The 25,036-nt window shown below is 37.5% G+C and overlaps 1 protein-coding gene across 3 annotated transcripts in view; it reads left to right on the top strand.

Moving 5' to 3' along the window:
• The window catches only part of OSBPL6 (oxysterol binding protein like 6), a 188,454-nt gene that overhangs the window by 103,710 nt on the left and 59,708 nt on the right, over positions 1-25,036 (top strand). For 2 of the 3 annotated variants that reach the window (XM_036745639.1, XM_036745641.1), the window contains 7 exons: positions 6,412-6,534; positions 9,893-9,946; positions 11,406-11,519; positions 11,637-11,807; positions 15,913-16,045; positions 21,376-21,479; positions 22,026-22,118. In XM_036745639.1, the coding sequence (XP_036601534.1) occupies positions 6,412-6,534; positions 9,893-9,946; positions 11,406-11,519; positions 11,637-11,807; positions 15,913-16,045; positions 21,376-21,479; positions 22,026-22,118 (792 nt within the window). The remainder of the gene's footprint in view (positions 1-6,411; positions 6,535-9,892; positions 9,947-11,405; positions 11,520-11,636; positions 11,808-15,912; positions 16,046-21,375; positions 21,480-22,025; positions 22,119-25,036) is intronic. The other variant, XM_036745640.1, reaches the window with a different exon arrangement.

Below are 25,036 nucleotides of genomic sequence, written 5' to 3' on the forward strand. Positions count from 1 at the left end.
GTTCTTCAAATTTTCTTGTTAATATCCTTCTTCATATTGAGATCATATATCCATTTTGACCTTATCTTGGTAAATAGTGTAAAATATTGCTCTATGCCCAATTTCTGCCACACTGCTTTCCAGTTTTCCCAATAATTTTTACCAAATAATGAATTCTAATCCTCAAAACTTAAGTCTTTACACTTGTCAAAAGCAAGGTTATTGTGTTCATTTGCAGCTGTAAATTATGTGTGTACTCTGTTCCACTTATCTACCTTTCTATTTCTTAGCCAGTACCAGACAATTTTGATAATTACTGCCTTGTAGCATAGTTTAAGATCTGGTACTCCTAAGCCTCCTTCCTTTACATTTTTTTATTAGTTCCTTTAAAGAATTCCCCCACACAAAGAAATGGGCTGTGTAATAATGATCATGGCCACTTTCTATCAGTGTGGTACCTTTTGCTTTTCAAAGCACTTTTGCCAATATGTTATTAGTAATTGTCACATGTTCCTACTATTCAGATGATCTATATGTCCAGTATATTCTTATCATACAATCTTAATAAAAACTGCAAATTTCTGGTACATAGTTTTGGGCAGGCACATAGCATCCCTGGAAGGCTTAATGCTTTGGTAGAGAAAATACGGAGATTCTAGGGTGCTAGACTGAATTATATCTAAGGCTGGTCTCCAAAAAGAGCTTGCTTTGTAGTAGTTTAGGAGACAGTGTGGCTTATAAAGGACCTGTCTGTCTGGGACACAGGAAATCCTGGTTTCTAATCCCACCTCTGACACTAACTAGGTGACTCTGGGCAAGTCATTTAATTTCTCAATACCCCAGGCATTACAGATAATCTGATTTGCATCCGTGAAAGGATTTTCTGTTAGATTTTCTTCCCTACACCAATGAAATCACAGATCCAGACGCCATTCCTAATAGCTCATATTTCTATGGCAGTTTAAAGTTAACAAAGCATTTGAAAATAAGCACTATGTACCACGAATGGCAAATGAAAAATTGTTGAGGTATTCATCTATTAATCCTCATACCTAGTTATGAACCTAGATTTCGTTGGTGTAGGTTAATTGCTTCACGGTTCTACACCTTGTGGGTCTTATGACCCTGGTCTCCTGACTTGCAATCCATTGATTGCTCTCAGGTGTATAAGTATCCTAGAATGTGTTAGGACTCAACTTTAAGATCAAGGGTGTGGTAAGTGAGTGAGTGTGTAATAAGCAGAACATCATTTGTTGTTCAGTCATGTCTGATTTTGTGACCCCATTTGAGGTTTTCTTGGCAAAGATAGAGTGGTTTGCCATTTCCTTCTTCAGCTCATTTGACAGATGAGGAAACTGAGGCAAGCAGGGTTAAATGACTTGCCCAGGGTCATATAGCTAGTAAGTGTCTGAAGCCACATTTGAACTCAGAAAGAGGAGTCTTCCTGACTCCAGACCTGGCATTCTGTCCACTTACACCAACTAGCTGCCTATATTCATAGGCACATGACCACCCTGATAATGAGATACCTTTTTATTCTACCAAGAGGTACATCACAAACACTTCAAATATGCTGTGTTCGTATCTTTACTCCATTCCTAGAGCAAAACCCAAATTCTGGAGACCAAATGAACACTTTTCTTCTAGGAAAGAAGCCCAGATCAAAACTTCAAGGCACAGCTCTACACAGTGATCAGGAGCCTAGAGAATATATTTCTAAAATTGTCTCAATCCCATTGCACAGGGTGCTCCAAAAATCTTGCTGTCCTAAGATTTTTGAGACACCCTGAACTTCAGTGGCCTGGTTCCAATGAAATTCTGGTGGGTCATAGTTGTTTTTTCTATTTTTTTTTAACTTAATAGGTTTCATTTTAGCTTCTGTGACTCTCCTGGGTTCCCCCCCTTACCAAAAAAAAAAAGGAAGCCCTCCCCTCTTCCTAACCTCACTGTCACTTTTGATACTGCCATCCCCCCCCCTCCCCATCACCCAGGCATACTAAGTGAGATGGCGCTCTCTTCCTCCTCATCCCCCAACATCTGCATTCACTCTATCACCAAGACCTGTCAGTTCTGCCTTCTCATCACTTCTGCCACACAAGCCCTTCTCTTCTCTGACCCTGCTCTGATGGGGTCCTCAGGCCTCAGCTCTAAGATCATGGCTCTGGAAGACTCCCAATTTCTCAGTAGGCTTTTACCCTGTGAGAAAATTTTCTCTTGTTGCAGAACACATTCTCTTATCAGAACAGACACAGGGCTGCCCGATCCAAGGTCTCTCCCTCATTCCAGATCCCCAGGGTTCATGCCTCTGACAACTCCCTCAATGTCTGGTACCAACAAAGTTATCTCTGCAGACTCCCTGCATTTTCTCATCCATAGATTATAGGTGCCTGCTCCCAAAAGACAACCGGACCCCTAGATTACCTAATTAGAATCCTTGGCATCCTTTCCCTCATCCCTTTTCCACATAAGCCTCAGCTCCATCCTTACTATCATGCAGGTTTCCCTAAGGACCCTTGCCTGCTCTTGCTAAAACATTGCAATAAACTTTTTTGCCACTTGACTAAGAGAAGGCTTAAGTGTATAGATTCATTCCAGGCAATTCTGCCATGGCATTCTTTCTTAAAAAACATGTCAGCACCCCTAACCTCTTCACTACCGCTATGGTGCAGGCCCTTATCACTTCATGCCTGAACTACTACAGCAGCTTTCTGGTTGGTCTCCTTGCTTTATCTCTCTTCCCCACTTAGTCCATTCTTCTCTCAACCATCGAAGTGGTCTTCCTAAGGCACAGGTCTGAACATATCACACACTCCCTCCAATAAACTCCGGTGACTTCCTATCGTCTCCACAATCACATAGAATCCTCTGACTTTTAAAGATCCTCATAATGTGGCCTGTTCCCACCAGTCTCATTATAACATATTCATCTTCTGGCCATGTGGCTTCCTTACCTGCAAGAGACCCTTCAGTCTGCAGGAGATTAGAGATACATCATTCCTTCCTGCTCTTTCAGCCTGTCTTCTAGCTTGATTTGCCTGCTGTCATGGGAGAGAAAACTGTATCAGCTCCCCACAGTAACCCCTGCCTAACACTGAGCAGACCCCGCCTTAAAACCAAGCTCTTTGTCTTAACAACCACCAGCCCTCATTTAGCAGTGATTAACAAACTCCCACTCAATTAAACCTTTCCCATCCCAGTAATCCTGATTTCCTGGCTATCACAAACCTATTCTCCACCGGCCACCCCCACCCCACCCCCAGTGTTCTCTCCCTAATTCCCACCCCCTCAATCCAAATCTCTAATTCCCTAGAGCTACTCATTCTTTCCATTGTGTTCTCTGGAAAAGGTGCTTCATAGGTAACAAACTTGCTTTCATCTTAAATCTTTTCCTTTCACACTCCTTTCATATTCTTACTGAGACCCTTCTCATTCCTGATGATGAAGCCTCCAGTACCATCTTTTCCAGCACTGGTTGCATATTCAGTCATCCTTTCTGACTCATTGGTTGATGTGGGTGAATTGGAAGACTGTTCATTCTCCCATTGCCACTTCCAGGGTCTCCCTCTACCTCTATCACTTAGTAACCTCTCCTCCTTTGGGCTTCACTCAGTCCATTTCTACTCCCCAATCAAAATTCTGGTAGCTGTGGTGTACCAGTCTCCAGGACACTGCCCTTCTTTCCTCAGAGAGTTCAGTGCCTGGCTCCCAATTCCTGCCCTCTTACTAGGGCACTTCAGCACACATGTTGATACCCTCTCAAACACTTTATTTCCTGTGACCTACTCCTCTACCTCACCTCAGCCACACACAAAGAGGGTCATATCCTTGTCTTTCTGTCACACACAAATCTCCATTTCCATGTTTATGGACTCTGAAATTCTCTTATCACAATCTGTTGTAATTCTACCTCTCCCTCTGCCTCGAAATCCAAAATCCCCAAATCCTGTTCCTCATCCTCACTGTAACTTCCAATCTCTTGACCCTTTAGTTCTTTCCCAGGCACTACCCCTGCACTACTTTCCCCATCCTGACCCCCTAGTGAACCAGTTCAATTTCACACTCTCTTCTTCTTTCGAATCCCTTACCTTATATCCTATCTCCAGTCTTTCCAGTCTTGGTTTACTCCCACCATGTTCTGTCTTTATATCTTCATACATGCTGCACAATGGTGCTGGAGAAAATCATGAAGCCATGCCAACTGGATCCACCACAAATTTATGTTATATCATCTCAATGGGGCCTTCATAGAGCAAGGCAGTCCTTGTACACCTCCTTAATCAATTTACTATCCCACTCATCACAAGTAGCTTTTCCAAACCTCTTCATCCCTTCTCTTATAGTTTCTCCTCCACCACCTTCTCATCTGAGAACCTTACATCGTATTTTGCTGAAAATAAAAATTGAGGTTCTCCTCCTACTTCTTTGATTCTTCTAAGTCTCCTTTAATGGATCTTTATGTAGGTCATGCCACCTAACCATGAGCCATCTTCTCTTCTATCCTGTTTCACTTGGTGATCTTATCAACTAATTATCTAATTATCTTCTTTATGCTGATGATTCTCAAATTTACTTGTCCAGTTCTAACCTCTCTCTTGACCTCCAGTCTTTGCCTGTTAGGCATCTGTAATGTTAATGGGGAATAAGATCTTCTCCACCCATCAGTAGGTCTCATGTGGAGCCCATTAAGGGAAGCTTGCTTGTAGGAAGGCTTACATACCTTTTGTTAATTTCTAATTAGGAACTGAGCCTAAAGAGTATATATTCTGAGAGGTGAGTTTTTGCTTTGGGGGCTTGCTTATGAGAAAGATGTTACAGTTCCCTGGTCAAGACTCTGAGTGGCGGTATGTTCAGAGCTCCTCAACTGCTCAGAGGTAAAGACTCTCTTGATTCAGTGGTGGATATAAAGCTTTGATTCAGACAGTAGAGCCCTGTCTATTGGTCTTTATTTCTCTTCTCTGTATCCTTGACCCCTTTTAAGTTGCTTTCCTAGTAAAGCAGTTAAAAGAACCTGCACTAGCAGCCATCCTGGGTGTGCCAGGGTGTTTGCCATTACGGCATCTTGAACTAGATGTCCTATAGATGCCTTAAACGCAACATGTCTAAAACCAAACTTCCCTATTACTGTTGAGGGTACCACCATCCTCATTTACCCAGGCTTGCCCACCTAGGTTTCATCCTTTGCTCCTCTCTCTTTCCCACCCCAATGTCCCCCTATAACCAATCTGTTTCCAAGTCTCATTACTTCTCCAATATGTCCTTTTCTATTCACACAACTACCTCCCCTGTGAGGGCCCTTAACATCTCATACCTAGACTATTGCCTCAAATCTGTCTTCACTCCAGTCCATCCTTCACTCAGCTGCCAAAGTGATCTTCCTACAGTGCAGGTCTGACCCTTACTTAAGAAAGTCCACTATTACCTCCAGGATCAAATATAAAATCCTCCCTTTGGGGTCAGCTAGGTGGCGCAGTGAGTAGAGAACTGGCCCTGGAGTCAGGAAGATCTGAGTTCAAATTTGGCCTCAGGCACTTGATGTGTACTAGCTGTGTGACCTTGGGCAAGTCACTTAACCTCAATTGCCCTGCCTTCCCACTGCAAAAAAAAAAAAAAATCCCTTTGGTATTTAAAGTCCTTCATAACCTGCCACCCTCTACTTCCTAGTCTTCTTATACCTTATATCTCCCTCCTCCCCACTGCGTACCTAACATACTCTATAGGCCAGTGACTCTTGCCTCATCGATATTCCTCAGACAAGAAACTTTTATCTCCAAATCCAACTTATCCACTAGCTATTGCCCATGCCTGGAATTTTCTCCATCCTCATCTTTATCTACTGGCTTCCTTGGCCTCCTGGGCTAAGGAAACTTCCTGATCCTTCTCTCCGCCACGGATTGTCTTCCACTTATCTTCCTGATGTCTTGTTTGTACAGGGTGGCTACTTGCATTATATCTCCTTGTTAGAATGTGAGCTCTTTAAGATCTAGGGGTTGTCTTTTTGCCTTTCTTTGTATCCCCAGGGCTTAGCCCATAGTACTAGGTACCTAATGAAGACCTGAGAATTCAGATTTCTTTTATGAAGCCAGAGATTTGCAAAAATATGTAAAACAATATCAGTCTTCTTGCTAATTTCTTTTTGGTTTAGAAAATGTTTTTTAAAGATGTATTTTTCATAAAATATTGTGAAATATTTCATAAAACTCTGTTAATACAACCTTCTTTACTTGACTCACCTTAGCTGCATGTGTCTGATGGCTTACAACCTTGCTCTGGGGTATACATGCTTCTGTTATACAAGTGACTTTCATCTCTGCCATTTGTACTGGGGAACTTGACTCCTCAAAATGTGTCATAAAGAGATTGTGTCCTATTAGGTGTAGTTTCGTTGTAAACATTGACTACAATCTAATTGTTTCTTTCTTGCTTTTCTATCAGGAGGCCGACAGCTGGGAAATCATAGAGGGCCTGAAAATAGGCCAGACTAATGTCCAGAAGCCAGATAAACATGAAGGATTTATGCTGAAGAAAAGAAAATGGCCTTTAAAAGGCTGGCACAAGGTGAAACTCTCACTGTCTGTGTGTATAGATCATCATTAATATCACTGGTAGTAGAAGAGTTATTTTATTCACTATACTTGTCACAATATATCTACAATGTTCATATAATAGTGAGTGTCATTTGTGTGAAGACACGTAATTTTCAAGGCCTGTTGTTAACCATTGGGGCTGTCATAATCACTGTATGTGTTTAATTCTGAGAACTTCGGTGAATGACCTTATATTTGGATGCATCGTAGAGAACACCCTTAATCAATATGGACTTCTCCGTCTCCCCCAAGGCCTTCTTGTCCTGGGGTTCTTAACCTTCTTTTGTGTCATGGATCTCTTTCACAGGCGAATGAAGCCTAAGGACCCCTTCTCCTAATAATGTTTTTAAGTGCATAAAATAAAATGCGTAAGTTTACAAGGGAAACAAATTATATTGATATAAAAATGTGTTTTTTCCCCTTCTAAATTCACAAACCCCTTCAGATTTCAAGCATATATGCTTTGATTGTATATACACCAGCACTCCCTTTACCTCAATTCAATCCCAATCTTTATTAGTTGATTGACTGGATAGAATTTCCTTTGTTCATCTTTTCTTCACCAATATATACAGACTAAAATCATGGAGTAAGGTAAAGAGATATTCATGGTAATGGATTATTTAAGATCCTTTAAACCAGCAATTCTCAACATGGAGTCTGCAGGCCCCTGGGGATCCCTGAGATTTTTCCAGGGGATTGGCAAGATCAAAACTATTTTCATAGTAATACTAAGGTGTTATTTGCCTGTTAAAATACTCCTTCCTTTTTAACTGCACATCTGCGTAAGGCCAGATTTTCTTCACATGCTGAAAAAACGTATCCCAACAGATGAAATGCAAAAGCATATCTGAGAATCTAGCTTTCTTTCCATTAAGCCAGACATGGAAGAGATTTGTGAAAATATGTAAAACAGTGCCATTGTCACTGAGTTTTTTTTTTATTTTACAAAAAAACAGTTATTTTTCAGAAAAATATGTTATATCTACAAATCATTTTAAATGACCTATTTTAATTTCTAATATGATCGGTATTGATGAATATAACTCACATAAACCAAAGCCTTTTGTTTAAAATAATTTTAAGAATTTTTGAGGGTCTCAAGATGAAAAAAGTTTGAGAGCCACTGCTTTAGATGATATCTAGCTAACCTGAGGTATAGAAGAGAGGTTTCTAGTGCTTATTATGGGGGGAAAATTTTCTAATTTTTGTATAGTAAGCAATTAACCTTAAGCATTCCTAACATTGCCCGAGCTCTGTGATTCATAGTACAGGGGAAAGGAAAAATAATTTTCTTTTGAACATCTTTTGTGTAATTCCTGTAATGGACCCCAGATAGCATCCTGGAATAGGCTTTTAAGGAATTCTTAAAGTATTTTTTTTTTACCCATGTCTGTCACTTTTACAGCCAGAGTATTTAATGTGTTATTCTGAATTAAAAGACCTGCAGATAATAACATCTGTCACTATTTGGAGTTTTAGAGTTTTAGAACTGGAAGGTCATTGAATCCAGTGCCCTAATTTGACAGATTAACTGAATTTCAGACAGACAAAAGGACTTGTCTGAATTTATACAGGTGATGACTAATTGTCAGAGCTGGAACTTGAACCCAGGTCCTCTGGTGCCAAAATAAACTACAAATCAAGGAGACTTTGATCTGTGTGTTCTTTCCCTACTCCACATGCCATTTTCCCTGCATTCTGATTGCTACCCAAGACCCAACAGAATCTTCTTCCTTCTCTTTGCTGGGCTGTTAGTGCCATTGGCCATACTCTGTCAGGAGCCTGTTTTTCTCTCAATCCACCTCAATCATTCCATAAATCTTCCACTATAAGCCTTTGTATCCTTTTCTGTGACCTTGCCACTCTCTTCTGTTCCCCAGATGGAAATAGTATGAGAGAATAGGGGGCCTAGAAACCAAGTTACATATGAGTCACTAAATTTAATTTTTCTTACGAAGTCTATGATTTCATCGAACTGGCTCTGAGTCAACTATGACTCTTTCCAGAGTATGCTGTGGAAAATTTCTCTGCATAAATAGTAGAGGTCCAGAATCAATTTTCTCATTTCTATCTCTAATGTGCTCTAAATAAATCATATTTTTATTCTGACCTAAGCCAAGCCATGTGGCACATGAACTGTGAGCTACTCACTTAAATGCCTTTTAAACTTAATTTGGAATAGTTTTTTTTTTCCCCCAGCATGAATCTTTCCTCCTCAGATTTGGCCTCACAGGTCTACATTCTCCAGATTTTGTAACAAAGGCATTACATTAGCATTTCTTGAGTTATATGTTGAGGACCATTAGAATCAACCTGCCTTTTCTATTGCTAAGGGTTACTAAATCAGATAGTAATTTTCCATAGGAGAAAACTTTTTGCTGCAAACAGAAAGGCTCCCTGGCATCGACAGCTTACAAGAGAAAGGCACGGGATTCATTGTTTTACTACGTACCAAGAGTTACTTGTTTGGCTTGGAACTGTAAAGGTATGGAAAGAAAGAGAGATTACCTATTTTTGTGGGGCTGTAATTGACAGGACCGCTGAGAACCGAGGGACCACTGAACAGCGAGGATACGATTGAGACGAATACCCAAAAGTCTATTTTTATGTCCTTGCCAAACTATGTAAATTTTTATTCTTAATATTATCTGGAAAGTATTATCCCTATTTAATTGCAAAAAAAGAAACTAAGCTATAGAGAGGTGAAGTGTTTTGTTCCAGGTCACTATTTTTTTACCTTTTAATGGCTCATTGGTGCATTGACAAACCCATCAGCTTTGGTTTGTCCACATCAATGCTTTCTCTAGTTCCCTGTGGAATTCAGTTAAATCTGCCAGAGTAAGAAAAAAATTTAAATGTTATAAGATAGCCCCTTGCAGAATTTTCCTGACACTTAACCTAGAATATCTCTCATACCTGACAAAGGTTGTGACTAAGCAAGAAATGTCATGAAATTTTCTTTTCTGTCATTTCTCACTATCAAAAAGAAATCCCAACTCTGTTAATGAGGAAAGTCTTAAATGCAAGACAGGCACTGAGATGCCCTCACTGGTGAAGCCATGATAAGTGGCCTCCATTGTCAGATTATGAACCTAGTAGGCAGGTGTGCTTAGTCAGTGGCAAAGATAGAATAAAACAAGAAACTTCCTAATTGTTTGGTGTGACAGACACATCCCAAGTACATTAAGGAAATGTGTTTTATTTTGGTTAAATTCACTGACTATGAAAATGCTGAATGTCAAGAAAGGCTAAACCCACGTTTGTAAATATTTATTGTAATTCAGTTTGTTCCCAGATACTAATAGTGAATTATTTGATTCTCACAGCGGTTTTTTGTCCTGGATAATGGAATGTTGAAGTATTCAAAAGCACCACTTGATGTAAGTAAATCATAGGACATTTTGCAAAGGTTGGTTTAGAGTCCTTTTTGATATGACTAAATGTCATTGCATTATAATTCTCAGCCTGCAGTTACCAGTTTTATTCATTTGTTCACCTGTGGTGTAATTTTAGATTTGATAAAGCAACAGAACTACTGTTTATAGCAAAGGTAGTACAAAATTTCAGACTTGTTACTGGAAAAATCAGAATTCAGTTTTGCGATATGCCATTGAAAACTGTAATATGTGTAGTATGTAGTGTAATATGCTGAAAATATAATCTTCCTACTGTTATCATGGGTGAGATTAAAATATTTTATTTACTTAATAATAGTTTCATATCTGTATGACATTTTAGAGTTTTCAGATCACTTCTATATATCTGCTATCTAATTTTGGTATCTCAACAACTCTATGGAGCTAGGTAGGGCAGATAGTGTCCCAGTTTTAATTTTGAAAACTTACCCTATAGAGGTTAAGTGACCTCTCCAAGGTCACCAGGCCTACCACATGGCTGAGCAAAATCATTTGAACCAGAGCCCATGCTGCTCTGTGTCATTTTTATTGTTTTAAGTAATCCCTCTTCTCAAGACCTGATCAAATAGGCAACAAACTACAAGCTATAAAAGATGTCCTCAAAATTCAAAAAAGCAAAAGTAAGGTTTATACTGAAAAGAAATGAACCATTGTGGCATTTTCTTTTGGGGAGGACAATTTTATTTTTGTCCTCAGAGACAGTCATTAATTATTGAAGTATGAGGCAGATTCCAGAGAGGAAGAAGAGGTTGGAGGCAAGAAGAGGATATGGGGGGAAGGGTTTGGATATTATCATTTTCATCAGTTTGTATCTTATTCCCCAACATCCCCATTTAAACTATTCATCTTCTGGATGTAGTAATTGCTTAATGTTTTTAAATAAATGAAGTAACAGAATAGGAGAAAAAGAGGAAGAATAAGCAAAAAAGCATAACGAAGATGCTAAACAAAAGGCAAGGCTCTTGATATTTCCTGACACCACCCATCAGATCTTGCTCTTGACTCTCCATTTCTCTAGCAGATTAATGGAGATAACTAGAGACTAAAGAACACACAAAGACCTCATCTCTTTGATGGCCCTGTCTTGAAGCCAATCTATTAAATTAATTTGTTTCTTATATGAAAAGAAAAAAATGACAACTCTTAACTTCAGACCTAGAGTTATAAAGAATCGACCTTATAGGTTATATCGCATAAATTGATAGCACATAGATTGGCTTGTTTATTAAAAGGGGGATGGGGAAACCATCTTCAGTTTCCTCAGATTGAGAGAGATTTTGATTTTCTTTCCCTAGAACAGAAGTAGTGTTCTCATTTTCTTTAAAAGTGTGAAAGGCTACTGAACTCTTTTTTTAAAATTAGATATAGAAATGTATCTAATTAGATTATTTTTCCAATCTACTTACATGTCTTTGGATTTCAGATTCAAAAAGGCAAGGTCCATGGGAGCATTGATGTTGGCTTATCAGTTATGTCAATTAAAAAGAAAGCTCGGCGGATAGACCTTGACACTGAAGAGCACATCTATCATCTAAAGGTAAGCTGTCTCTAAATAGAATTTTCTTCTACTTCTTTTTGGGAAATTGCACATCTTCCTCAGGTTAAACTGAAGTAATGAATGAATGAACCCCTTCTCTTTTCACCTTTGTTTTAGGTGAAATCCCAGGACTGGTTTGATGGTTGGGTCTCTAAACTCCGCCACCACCGATTATACCGTCAGAATGAAATTGTAAGGTCACCAAGGGATGCAAGCTTTCACATATTTCCTTCAACCTCCACAACAGAATCTTCGCCAGCTGCTAATGTTGCAGTTATGGATGGAAAGGTGAGCCTAACTTTTGTGGAAACCAGCCCTGAATTTGCTTAGAAAATGACACAAGGCATAAAAATTACCCATACATATGTAGTGCTTTGTAGTTTGCAAAGCATCTCACGAGAACATTGTGAGATAGGAAGTGCACGTATTATCAGTCTTGTTTTACAGATAAGAATAACAAGGCTCAGAGGTTGTGATTTACCCAAGATGATATAAATTGAGATTGTTAGAGCCACAATTTTAAGCCAGTTCTCCTAACTCCAAGACCAGCATTCTTTCAATTATTCTAAACTTTTACACAAAGATGAAACAAATCATAAAGTACTAGAAAATGAAAATCAACTTCCTAATCTAAAATCCGAGTCAGTCAAGGACAGTAGGAATTATATGCCAGCAAAATCAGTCACAATAATAGATTGAAATGAAAAGAAAATTAATGCCACTTTTTTTTAAATAAATAACTCCTAACTTTGGGTGGTTTTGCCAAAATTCTGGAAAGCCGGCAAAAACCTCAAATATTTGACCCAAAGAACTTCATTTATGGGTGTAATTTCCAAAACATGACCTATCATTATTAGGCTTCAGCTACAATGTCTAAATAGTCCACCGTCAGCAACATTTTCTCCCATTCTAGTGCCTACTCAGCTCCTGGCACATAGTAGGTGGTTAATAAATGTTTAATGTCTGACTGTAAACTGACTTACATATTTCCATGGATAGCTTAAGACATGCAACCATGCCAACTAGTTTTAAATGTGATATTATCTCACCTCAACCCTCAAGGCAGCTAGCTGTGTTTTATTTTTCACTGATTAACTGTGTATTCTATTTCCTGTAGCAGCTGTTCAGATTTGTTTCTTCAAATCTTTACCAACACTTCCTCCTCCCTCTCTCACAGCAGAGGACTTGGCTTCCTACTTTTCTGAGAAAATAGATGCTGTCTCTCATGAACTTCATTTTCTTCTTACTCTAAACTTCAAAACTTTCCATGTTTTCACCTGCTCTCTCCTTTTCTTTCCTCTCTGCAAGAGTGATAGCCCTTGTTCTTGCCAAAGTCTACACTTTCTTGTACCTATCCCTTTCTGTCTCCCCTGGAAACTTGCCCCTTTGACCTCTCTTCCTCTCTATCTTCCTCTCTTTCTCCCTCTCTTTTACCTTCCATCTGTATCTATATCACTTTCCCTGTTTCTCTCCTTTTCTCTTTCTCCTCTTTTAACTATTCCTCTCTCTCCCTTTCTTTCCTCTCCACATTCTCTCTATCTCCTATCTCTATTTACTCTCTTCTTCCCCTTTCTTTTCTTATTTTCTCTCCCTTTCTTTCTAAATCGAATAAAACATTCCTAAACTAGAGACAGTTAAAACTGCCTCCTGAGAGCAAATTGTTAATTTTTATTATGAGCATTTAAACCTCAAAAATCAGCAAATGCTACAAAGCAGTGCTTGAGTTATTGTTTTGCTGATTGTTTGGCCTTAAGAAAGTGATGGAGAAATTATTAATAATTCATTAATATTTAAATTTAAAAGTGTATCATAGGTACATTTTTTTTTCAGAGAGTTGGTTGTATAATATTACCAACATACCCTTGCATTCCCTGCATAGCATGTCCAGGCCTCTTCTATCCTTAAAAACCCTTCACTCTCTTTCCCAATCAAACATGGAGTCATCCACTTTTGTTGCCTCAAATTCCCCACCTTCGACTCCTTGCTTTTTCAAAATATTTTTTTTTATTTTTAAATATATTTTTGTTTTATTAACTTTCCTAATTACATTCTAAAATTTAAAAACATTTTAACATTCTTTTTTTGCTTTGAGTTCTGAATTCTCTCTGTCCTTTCCCTTCCCCATTCCTTGACAAGTGATACGATATTGATTATCTGACTCATTTTTTAACATTTTCTGTTTTCATTTCTAACCTCACTGCCTTCCTGAAACAGTATTCTCCAAGGTTACCAATGATCTTTTAACAGCTAATTCCCACTAATTAGCTGTGTGACTCTGGGCAAGTCACTTACCTCCTCTCTGCCCCTTTCCATGGTTGTTGAGAGTTTTAATTAGACAGCATGTAAATCATAAAGCGTCATATTAATAGTAGCTATCATCATCATTATTAGAAAAGTCACAAGACCATCCATGCCACAGGACAGATACATTGTCATATTACATTTGTGGCTTGAATAGATTTGTTTAATTTACATCTCAAATTCCCCAAAATGTCTCAAACTTTATATAACTTCATTATCACTATCAGCCAGGACCTGGGCTTCTTTTGTTAATTCCCTTTTAAAGCATGTGGGTATTGGGTCAAGTTTAAAATGAACTGTTGCTATGATGAAAAATATCCTGTGGGAAGGCTGTTAGGAATTCAGAGCAGTAGACTTAATAGAACGATACTCATCACAAGAAATATTCATTGAACCCCTAAGCTTATGTGCTCCTCTTTCTATTTTTTAGACCAAGGTTTGGAATAAACGTCCTGATTTAACCCAAATTCCTGAAAAATAATTCAGCCACAGATGGATTTTTCTAAATATAAAAGCTTAATAGTTGTGTCATCAGTGATTTTTTTTTCTATTTCTGCCTCTATCTTTGGTATGGGATGACACCAAAGGCAGGGTGCCTTCATTACTACTACTGTTGCTACCCTGGTGATTCAAGAGAAAAATGACTTGAAATCAGTTTCATTCTACTTTTTTGGGCTCGGAATAAGAAAACTATATGACTTCTATAGGAGAACCATTATTCTAGTTTCCAGTGAAATACTTCTATGCTTTAGCTTAGTGAAATATTTCCATTGCATTTATCAGAATGTAATAAAAAAAAAGGAAAAGAGCTATTTATCACTCTGCTTACATCCTAAGTATCAAATTATGAGTCTCGGAAATGATAATTGGTTTGTGGCCCTCTGTGGATAATAAATAAGCTGGAGTTTGCTAAGCATGCACTTCATTGAGTTCATGATGATTTAGAAGAGGAGTGATCTATTGTAATTGAATATTAGAGTCAAAGATGGATTTTAAATGGCTACCGCTTTTTTGAAAACATGGTTCAGTCCTTTCCACAGGGTGCCTTAGCACCTATTTTTAAAAAGCTACTTCATGCAGATTATTTATTCCATACAATGTCCTGATAATGGAAGATGTGTTGGATGTAGTGTTATATTCTAAGACTGCCCCTTAAAATATTTTTTCTAGTGTACATAAACCACAAGCCATGCAGAGATCACCTGTAGACAAAATACTTATGGAATTTTCATTCATTCTCTCTCTGTCTCTGACTCTGTCTCTCTCTCTCTCTCTCTGCCTCTATATCTGTCTTAGCCGTTCTTTCTCAGCCTCTCCTCTCTTTCATTGTCTCTTTTTCTTTCTTTCCATCTCTGCTTCTCATTATGCCTATTTTTCTCTCTCTCTCTGTCCCTGTATCTCTCTTTTTATGGCTCTGTCTGTCTCTCTCTTTGTGTCTCTCTCTCTCTCTGTCTTTCTCTCTCCTCCACCTAGTTCCCCATTACCTCCAGTTGATTGCCCAGTTGTGACTAGAAACCTAGCAAATTTCAGTAGTCACCAAGTTAGGTTAAAGTTTTGGAGACCATAGTTCTGAAAGAGATCTTAGAAGACCACCTAGTCTATTTTCCAGAGGAGCTCTACAATCTGAAGTCACACAGGGTGTTCAGTGGGAGAACTGGAATTTGAACAGAGGACCTTGGCCTGTAGTCTTCTTGTCACTGTATTGTGTGGTTTCTAAGATTCAGGAAACTGGTTTATACAAATGGGGGGACACATGCTTGCTGCTGTACCCTTAAGAACCTTGCAGTTTAGTTTGCTGGTACTGTGGTTCCGATTTTTTTTACCTTCACTGCCATTTTGCAAATAACCTCATAGGGCGATGTTTCATATTTTGATGACATTCTTTATACTGTTACTTGTGAATTTCAGTATATGTGCTCAATACATGGCAGGACCTCTGTGAAAGAGGGTTCTGTCTTATTTTACAAATATGCAAGAAAGATAGAAGATACTGTTGTATGTCATATCACTTAAACTTACTCTCTTCAGTAACTTCTCTCATTTATTTATCAGTACTATTGCTTATAAATGTTGTCTATTTCATGAATGTCAGGTACCACAGAACAGTTTCCCATGGCAGCCACCTATACCATGCAGTAATAGCCTCCCTGCAACATGCACCACTGGCCAGAGTAAAGTAGCAGCTTGGTTACAGGACTCTGAAGAAATGGACAGATGTGCAGAAGGTCAGTGGTCTTTGATAACAAGCCATAGAAAATCAATGGACTGAACTTTGGGGACTAGTGATTTCCTTTGTTTACTTACTTTACAGATGAGGAAACTGCGACCCAGACAGGTCAGGTGACCTGCCCAAGGTCATATGAGCAATAAATGATAAAAGTCAGGATCTAAATCCAGGCCTTCTTTCTGACTCCAAATCCAGTGCTCTTTCCACTACACAATTCCTCTCTCATTTCAACAAACATTCATTGTTGATAAGGTATTGAAGGGGTTGCAGAAGAAACAATCCTTGTTCTCAGGGTATTTACAAATTCTTTCTCTTTACTTAATAGATCTGATCTCCTCTCTGATCACAATCCCCCTGTTAACTCTTTCACTCCCTCACACCTTCTCAACTTTTGCCCTGTGACCTCCATTCACTCCAGTCCTTCCATTTTACCCAATCTGTCTACTCCCTTCTGGAAGAACTTGAACCCGAAGGTGGGCTGAACTCCATGATTAGCCTCATCAAATTTGTCCTCACTGACACTCTGGCCTCTATCAGGTCATCATCTTTTCTCCCCCTGCCATTTTACCAATCCAGGCTGCCGAATGACTCACCACCTACTTTCCCTGTTTTGTACCTGGCATAGAGGATGTTGCTGGAGAAAGTCACAGAACTAATGCTCTTTTATATATTATAAATCTATATTTTCATTTCAACCAGGCCTTTGGCGCAATCCTTTTAGCCATCTCTTGTTTATTCTATGACATATCTTAACTTCGATTTCAAACTTTTGCCTCTCCAATAATGTCAAGCAGCCCCTAATCCTACCCTCTCCACACAGAAGAGATCATTTCATCTCTTCTTTTCCTGAGAAGACTGAGGTGACTGAATGTGAGCTCCCTCACCTGTGTTTTTGGTATTGAAATAGCTTTTTCTACTTTCATTCTCTTAAGGGTCAGGGAAGAGCTTTATTCCCAAGTTGGCCTTTGTGCTTTTTCAAGTCCTGCCCTAAAGTTCAGTATCGTATCATGCCCTTTATCTCTAGCTGAATAACTTAAAGACTGTTGATTAATGAATTGAGATCAACTTGGAGCGAAGTCTCTTGAGTCACAGTAGGATTCCAACCTATGCCCCTGAACTTATACATATCAAAGTGGGTAAAAGGTAGACATCAGATTTGTGGCTGGCGTGAAACTGAGAGAAATTGCTAATGTGTTAGCATGACATGATGAGTTGAAGGATCTGAAGATTATTCTAAATATAGTGATCACATCCTACCTAACATTTGAAAAGTAGTTATGTCAAAGAAAGATAAAGTGAGTTTCTGGTCACTGGAGTTGCTCAAGCAGAGCTTAAAGATATTATAAAAGAAATTCATCCATTGGGCATGGAATGATGGTTCCTTCTAACTCCAAATGTCTCTCCACTTTGGGGTATCTTCAGTCTCTCCCTTTCATTGGCTTATTCTGCAAGAAATTTCTTGTTCTCCATAATTCATTTGGTAAAAGTGAAAAGCAGTGTGAATCTTCATCAAAGTAACTAAATTTGGACCATCTCTGAATCGATTTTAAATATATCCATATTTTTATCCATATATACACATTTAAATAATGCTTTATGCTTTTTAGACTATTTTCACATTTCTTATCTGATTTCCTCTTGCCAACAACACTATGACTTGACTGGGCCAAGTATCATCCTCCTTTTTGCTGATGAGGAATTGTAGTACAAAGAAGTTATTTGCCCCAAAATAAAAAATAATTTTTGACAGAGCAAGGACTGGAACATTCATTTCTTTTATGTTAAATCATGTGTACTTTTCTCTAGAATGGAAGTTCTGATATTAATCTCTTGCCTTGTACCCTCTGGAAGAACCTAGTTATTGTTTTAGCAATTATAAGCCACAGACTACATTTCTGTACTGTCATGATGGCACCACTTTGTGTCTAAAGAATAATCACTAGATTGAGTACCAAGTGTTTATGGCATACCTCCTGTATACATAGCACATTTCAGGTATCAAACAATAAGAAGCCATCTGATGAACTAGATATAACAAGTAGTAGTATACCCATCTTACAGAGAGGGAAATTGAGGCTAAGAAGTTAAGTGGTCATGGTCACACAGCTAGTAAAGTTTAGAGCCTAGTCTCAAACCCTGGCCTTTCAGCTCCATTAAATAGGGTCTCAGTCCACAAGGACTTCATGGTCTTGTTATGTTTCTTTAAGAGATGACAGAAATTGGAGTAGAATGATAGCATCTTAGTTTGCTCCCTAAAGATTTAGGTTTAACTCTTCATTTGATCAATGAAGAGACTAAAGCCCAGAAAGATTGAAGGACTCCCCTGATGTCATCACTCAAATATGGTTTCCGATAATAAAATTTCTTACAAATGGAATATATCTTCTATCAAGAGAGTCCTGATGCAAATAGAATGCAAAACCCTTGTCCGCATTTGAGTTCTCTCTCATTAAGTGTCTAGGGCTTTCCCACAGATGTTGCAAGCTAAACCAGACCCAATTTAGAAATCTAGATATAGATTTTTAAAATTATGCATTGCTATAAAAAATTTTTTTGCTTTCTACATTAGTGTGAAAGTGGATGCCTTTGGCATTCAGTAGATAATTGAAATTAGTTAGTTTTTGAGTGTTTAAATAGTGTGTGTGTATATAATTTAGGCAAACTAGCCAGGAAAAACCAAAATTGTTCTGTATGTTAACAGAGCTTTCCATAGACATATTCTCTGGTTGGGTGTTAATAATTTGCATGCAGAAAAGTAATTACTATTAAACTTCAGTGGCCCGAAGGCATGTTCTAAATGTTTAATAATGGAGTAAGTCAGTGCTGATGTCTCTGTATTCTAGACTGTATTTAATTGTGTGAACAACTTTTATGAGATATTCTTTATTTTATTTTCCATTTTCCTATGCTTATCAATATCCAAAGAGACCCTTTGTCCCCTTACCCACTCTAGTTTGATGTTTTTATTCTTGATACACTAACACTTGGAAGTTACCTTTGTGTCTTAAATGTTTATTTCAATAATGGGATTCCCAACACTTTGGCAATCTCTTCATCCTATGCCTTTATTGTTGTAGTTCACATTAGTGGGAAGATACTGTAAACTAGAAAATAAGCAGTTTATTTGAGGGCAGGTTTCAGCTTTGATAGATACTTACTGTTTTCTTCCTATCAGAGGGAAGCCTTAAAGGCAGACCTTATGATAATCCAGTAAACCCTTAGGAAACTTTTACCTGTTAGTTTTGCATATGTAGCACAGTTCTGGACACAAATGACCAGTTGATGATTAGAAAAGAGCTTGACTTGTCATGGCCTTGAGATGTCATAAAATTAATGTTTAAAAGACTCTTCTTGAAATGCAAAAAGAATATGACGAGACTAATTAAGTTAATTGTTAAGCTACCTGTTTAAAAATGAGATTTTAAAAATCTTAGCACTGGGTTAAAAAATCAGCAAGGTGGATATTAGTTTGTTTTTGAATGCACTGTTTTTTAAATCACAGGATCATAGCTATAAGTTGAACCTTAGAGACCATTAAGTCCAATCCCCTGATATTACCAGCTGAATAAAATAAATTCATAGGATATGAGTAAACTGCTAAAACTCATACAAGTAATAAGTTATGGAGCTGAAGTGTGAACCTAAGAAAATCCAAATCAATAAAAGCACTGTAATAATGACTTTCACTATTTTAAAACCTCTAATTAACTGGATCTCTCTTCTGGAACAGCCTCCTGTCACTTAGTCAGTACAACCTTGATCATTCAAAATTAAAATTAATTCTGAAAAGAGAAAAAGATGATTGATACAAAGCCTTCCCTGAGACTGTCCCTTTAAATAGGTTATCACTAGTAAGCACCAGATAATCCTGTACTGCTTTGCATAATGTCCTTGGAATGTGTACTCACACAGTCATATTGTGTGTGTGTGTGTGTGTGTGTGTGTGTGTGTGTGTGTATCACCTTTTTTTTTTTTTTTAAGCAACAAGCTCCAAGTAAGTGTGTGACCCAGGGCAGGTCACTTAATCTCTATTTGTCACAATTCCTAGGTTGTTAAATGGAGATAATCATAATAAATAACTGCCTCAAGTGGATCAAATGAGATATTTATAAAGCATTTAGCACCGTGCCTGGCACATAGTAGGCATTTAATAAATACTTGTTTGGCAGCTAGCTGGCAACATGGATTGAGTCAGAAAAACCTAAGTTCAAATTTGGCCTTGCACACTTGCTACCTGTGTGACCCTGGGCAAGTCACTTTACCTTTGTGTGCCTCCATTTCTTTGATCAACTATAAAATGGGGACATTCATAGCACCTACTTCCCAGGATTGTTGTAAGGATCTAATGAGATAATATTTTAAAAACACTTAGCAAAGTGCCTGCCAAAAATAGTAGGTGCTTAGTAAATGCTGATTTCCTTCCTTCTTTCTTCCAAGACCAAAACATGGGCAGAATAAGGTTGTCTTAACCCTTTGCCTTCCAGTCCATCCTTTTATGAAGCTGCACTTGATTTCACCCACATGCTAGTCCACTGTCATGGACATTTGGACAGCTGATAGGGTTGTCATTGAGGAACAAATGTATGAAAAGCATTGTAGAGAGGTCCAGTAGCCACAGCAGCAGCATCAGTCGTAGTAGTAGAAGAAGAAGTCTTACTGGAGGATGAAGCATCGTGGATTACTCAACTTGATTTGTTTTACCAAAACCTTGAGAATTTTTCTGCCATTTTCTCATTCATTAAAGTAGGTATGCCTACAATAAAAACAATCCAAATTGAATGCTGCAAAGTTCAAATAGTCAGATTTGTCCCCTAAAAACAGATGGGAGAAGACAACTTCCCCTGCTTCTCTGCACAAGTGTGGGAGTATGGGTGTAGAATGCTGCACATAAGTGACTTTTTTTTTTATATGTTGGTTATTTTTGAGGAACGGGGGTTTTTGCCTCCCTTAATTCTTGATTATAAGAGATAGCTCTCTCAGAGTGGAGGAGGAGGGAAGGAGGTAGTGGAAAAACAAAAGACCTCAACAGAAATTATTTTAAAAAGTAATCACATGCTCAAGTTGTTTTCTGAGGTTTCAGAGGTACTCAATCCTGATGACCTCCTATGATCCAGGCTTGATTTTAATTGTGGAATAGTTTGCAGTAATATATATTTCTGTGATTCCTATAGCTTGTTAGAGAAACTGCCAGTTCACATTTCTCCCTCACTTGAATTTGCCTTCAGATGCTGCCGTTTGGCATTTCCATTGGCATGACTTCCCCTCCAAACCCTGGGTGTTCTCTCACCTCCCCAGTGCTAATACATCTTGATTTCTTATTTTCATTAGATCTCGCACACTGCCAATCAAACCTTGTGGAACTTAGCAAACTTCTTCAAAATTTGGAAATACTGCAAAGAACTCAGTCAGCACCAAACTTCACTGATATGCAGGTAAATGCATCATAGATTTTTCTTATAGTATTTCAATGGCCTTTTCGTGAATAGGTAAATGAATATGTGAAGACAACTATAAAGTGGAGTAATTTGGCATTTGGAATCTTTAAGTCCCCTCTAGATCTTAATATGATTCAATGATAATTAGACTGTGAAACTAAATGTTGAAACAATCTATTGCTGACTGAAATTATCTAGAAGAAAAGGATAGCTATGCTGTGTTACATTAGCAGTGATTGATATGGGAATATAATTTGCAAAGTCTCAGAGGTAACTATATCTTCATGCAGAAAGAGAATTAGTATCCTTCTGTAATAAATACTGTGCCCGGTTTGCCTAGTAGCAAATATTTGCTATTAAGTTTTGGGCTCTATGATTTCTGCCCAGTGGGCACCAGAGTTGGTATTCTCTCCTTGTTGTTTTGTGTATAAGTATCTAACACAACGATTCTTTACTAACTTACTGTGCTTTCTTTGTCTATACCTGTGTCATCTGTGTGAACTTAATAGCACTCTGTTGCTTTTAACTATTTGTGTAATGTAGGCTAACTGTGTAGATATTTCAAAGAAAGACAAGCGAGTCACAAGACGGTGGAGAACAAAAAGCGTCAGCAAAGATGCAAAAATACAACTTCAGGTACTGAATTCATGTTATTTTTTTTCCTCCTTCTCCTTAATGATATCAGTTTAACATGTCAGCTAGTGTTCACAGCCAGGTGAGGTAGCCTATAACTTTGTATCCAATGCTATGGGACATCCAGTTATATAGACTAACATAAAGTATCCCAAACAAATGTCAATTTTTTAAAAGAATCTCACATACAGTTACATTCAAGCCTCTTTTAAAGGATATTATCCCAAGAAGTAGAGGTCCAAATTTTTTTAAGTTTTTGGATCCCTATAATGTGGTTCATTCTTTGACTTTTTCTTCCCACACCCACCTCCATTTTGAGTTTTTCTTTTTCCATCAAGGCCACCACCCTCCTTCCAATCATTCAGGTCCTCAATTGCTATTATACATGACTCCTTTTCCCCATGCATTAGGACCAAAGTTTGGTGGGTTGTTTTGTTTTTTGTTTTTTTGTATATGTGGTCATCTTGGTAATTCTATATAAATCTCAAATGTTATCAAGGTAATATAATAAAGGAAAATCGATGTTAATATACATATTGGGAATTCATGTTGAGCACAAAATAAGCTGAATTTTTCTCTATAGATTAGTTTTCCTTTGGCTTTCTAAAGCAGCAGAGCACCATAGAAGGTACCTTTCTGTTATGAGCACATTTTTCAATTATGCTTGAGTCAGTTCTTTTATTTCTTGCTGCAAGAAACTTTTGTGAATTTGGTTAGTTTTAATATCAATAATCTAATCTTAAAGCTTGTTTTAAACTTTCATTTATCCAAAGTGATCACATTTGTTTATTCTGTAGTTAGTATGGACTTTTCTTTCATTCCATCATGGCCTTTTGGACCTTCAGAGTCTTGGTAATCAAAAAATAAATTCAACTGTAGACATTTATATTTAAGTTCTTAGGAACTATAATAAAATGAGAACACAAAACTATAGTTTTTAATTTTTTTTTTAGTAAGAGGCTCTTGAACGATTGTTATCTACTCATTATTAGAGGAAATGTTGAATATCTATTTATATAGATAAATGCTTACAGATATTTAAAATAGAAAAAGTCTTTGCCACCAGGGAATCATAGCATTCTATATCATAAGGGACCCCTACAGAGTCGTTTACTCATCAGGCTTGATACCTTGTATCAGCAAATTCATTGTTCTATTTGACTCTGTAAGAATGATTAAGCTTGTCATTTAGCATTTCTTTTTTATTATTAATATAAAAAATCAAAAAGTATTCCTTTTCAAAATTGTTGTTTGTCTTACAAATAGCAAAATCATCCTTCTCTAATGTTTTCTTCCAATTCTGATTTTATAACTAACATTCTTTTGCTTGCTTACTAATCTGATTTATAGAAAATAAATCTTTTGAAGTACTAAAAAGCCATTTTCTTCTGTCAGAAAAGTCCACCTGTTTCCTTTGTTGTATGATTTTTGTGTGATTTCCCTTTTATTAGTAAAATTCCTATTATAAAAACAAAAATCTTCCAGTGAGAAGATGGTGTAAGATGAGGTCTGGCAGATTGACTTCCTGTGAGCTTTTGAAGCATTTTGTGATTCAAAACCAGAAACAAACATAAAAACAACCGTGGATGTACCTACTACTTGGCTGAGAAAGTGGCTGCATTTCCTGAATCAACATTAAACAAACAAAAGAAGCAAATGCCAAATTAATATACATTTTTAAAAACCCCAAACTTGCATTCCAGACTGCCTTGTTTACAGATCATGTGCTGAATAGAGCTGATTTTCGATTGACAGCCCTATATAATCAGCCTGGTTTCCGTGCTGGAAGGGCTATTGACATTTCTTTTGTAGTTCATGGGTTTTGTTATGAAAAGTGAATACAGGTGCCTAGTTTTTTTCTTCTATTAGGCATATCTCACTCTTAGTCACAGGCCATGTTTCAAATGAAGAAGAGAAGTTAAATTATGCGGATTTGTTTTGGATTATAAATCTTCAGAATGAACAATTTTAAAGATAGGATAGTTTCTTCATTTACCCCTAGCCATCTTAATGGGTAGAAAAGGGATTGGGGCTGAGTGGAAGTTGCTGAAAATTAGTCAAGTAGTCCTTAAGAGAAATGGTGAAAGAATTTTATACCAGTAACTGAAAAGGGTTGGAGAAATGATGTAGATTTGAATGTGAGAGCTTTATTTTACTCTTCAGGTAGAATTGAAAAGAGGGGGATTTAGGCAGTATCCAGCCAATTATCTGTAATTCTACTCTGAATGGTAAAACCTACTACATATTAAGGGAGAAATACTGCTGAATTGGGTACATTTCCACAGTGCCATGATATTCTTGTTAGTATTTGAAGACCATTAAGACTCCTTTAGAAGCATCAAGATCCATTCTTACTTCTTGGCCATATAAGTTTGTATTGTGGAAGAGGTGAAGTGGGAAATGGGAAAATGATGGAATTAAGGAAATGAAATGACAAAATTGAGCCATCACTTTTTGTTTTGTTAGACATGGATTTTCAGAAATTTTAGTTTGTTGTTTGCTAGAAAGGCATAATTTATTTTTCCCTACTCTGCTTCACCTATTTTTTCCAGATGTTTCTAAGGCTGATATTAAATCATACACTTTTAATCAACTGTTGTAAAAATCATTAAAGGATTGAAAAATCTGTCTCTATCACCTTTTCCCTGTCTAATCCTTAAAATTCTGGCCTTTGTCTTTCAAGGTCACATTGGTTAATGTTATTCCATAAATCCATTAATTTGAGGTAATTCTGTAGTTCATATCACAGCCTCCATCTTCCACTATTGTTTGTTATTTTTTCTGAGGGTCATCTGGATATTCAAGTTCTTTATTTATAATGGACTATATTTAGCATAGCTGTGGCAGGAGCCATTTTGAGTGAATTAATGAAGCATGTCATTATATTTCAAATTAATAGACTTGGGCCAATGTGGACTTGA

The sequence above is a fragment of the Trichosurus vulpecula genome, chromosome 2, assembly GCF_011100635.1.
Source record: "Trichosurus vulpecula isolate mTriVul1 chromosome 2, mTriVul1.pri, whole genome shotgun sequence".
Classification (NCBI taxonomy): Eukaryota; Metazoa; Chordata; class Mammalia; order Diprotodontia; family Phalangeridae; genus Trichosurus; species Trichosurus vulpecula.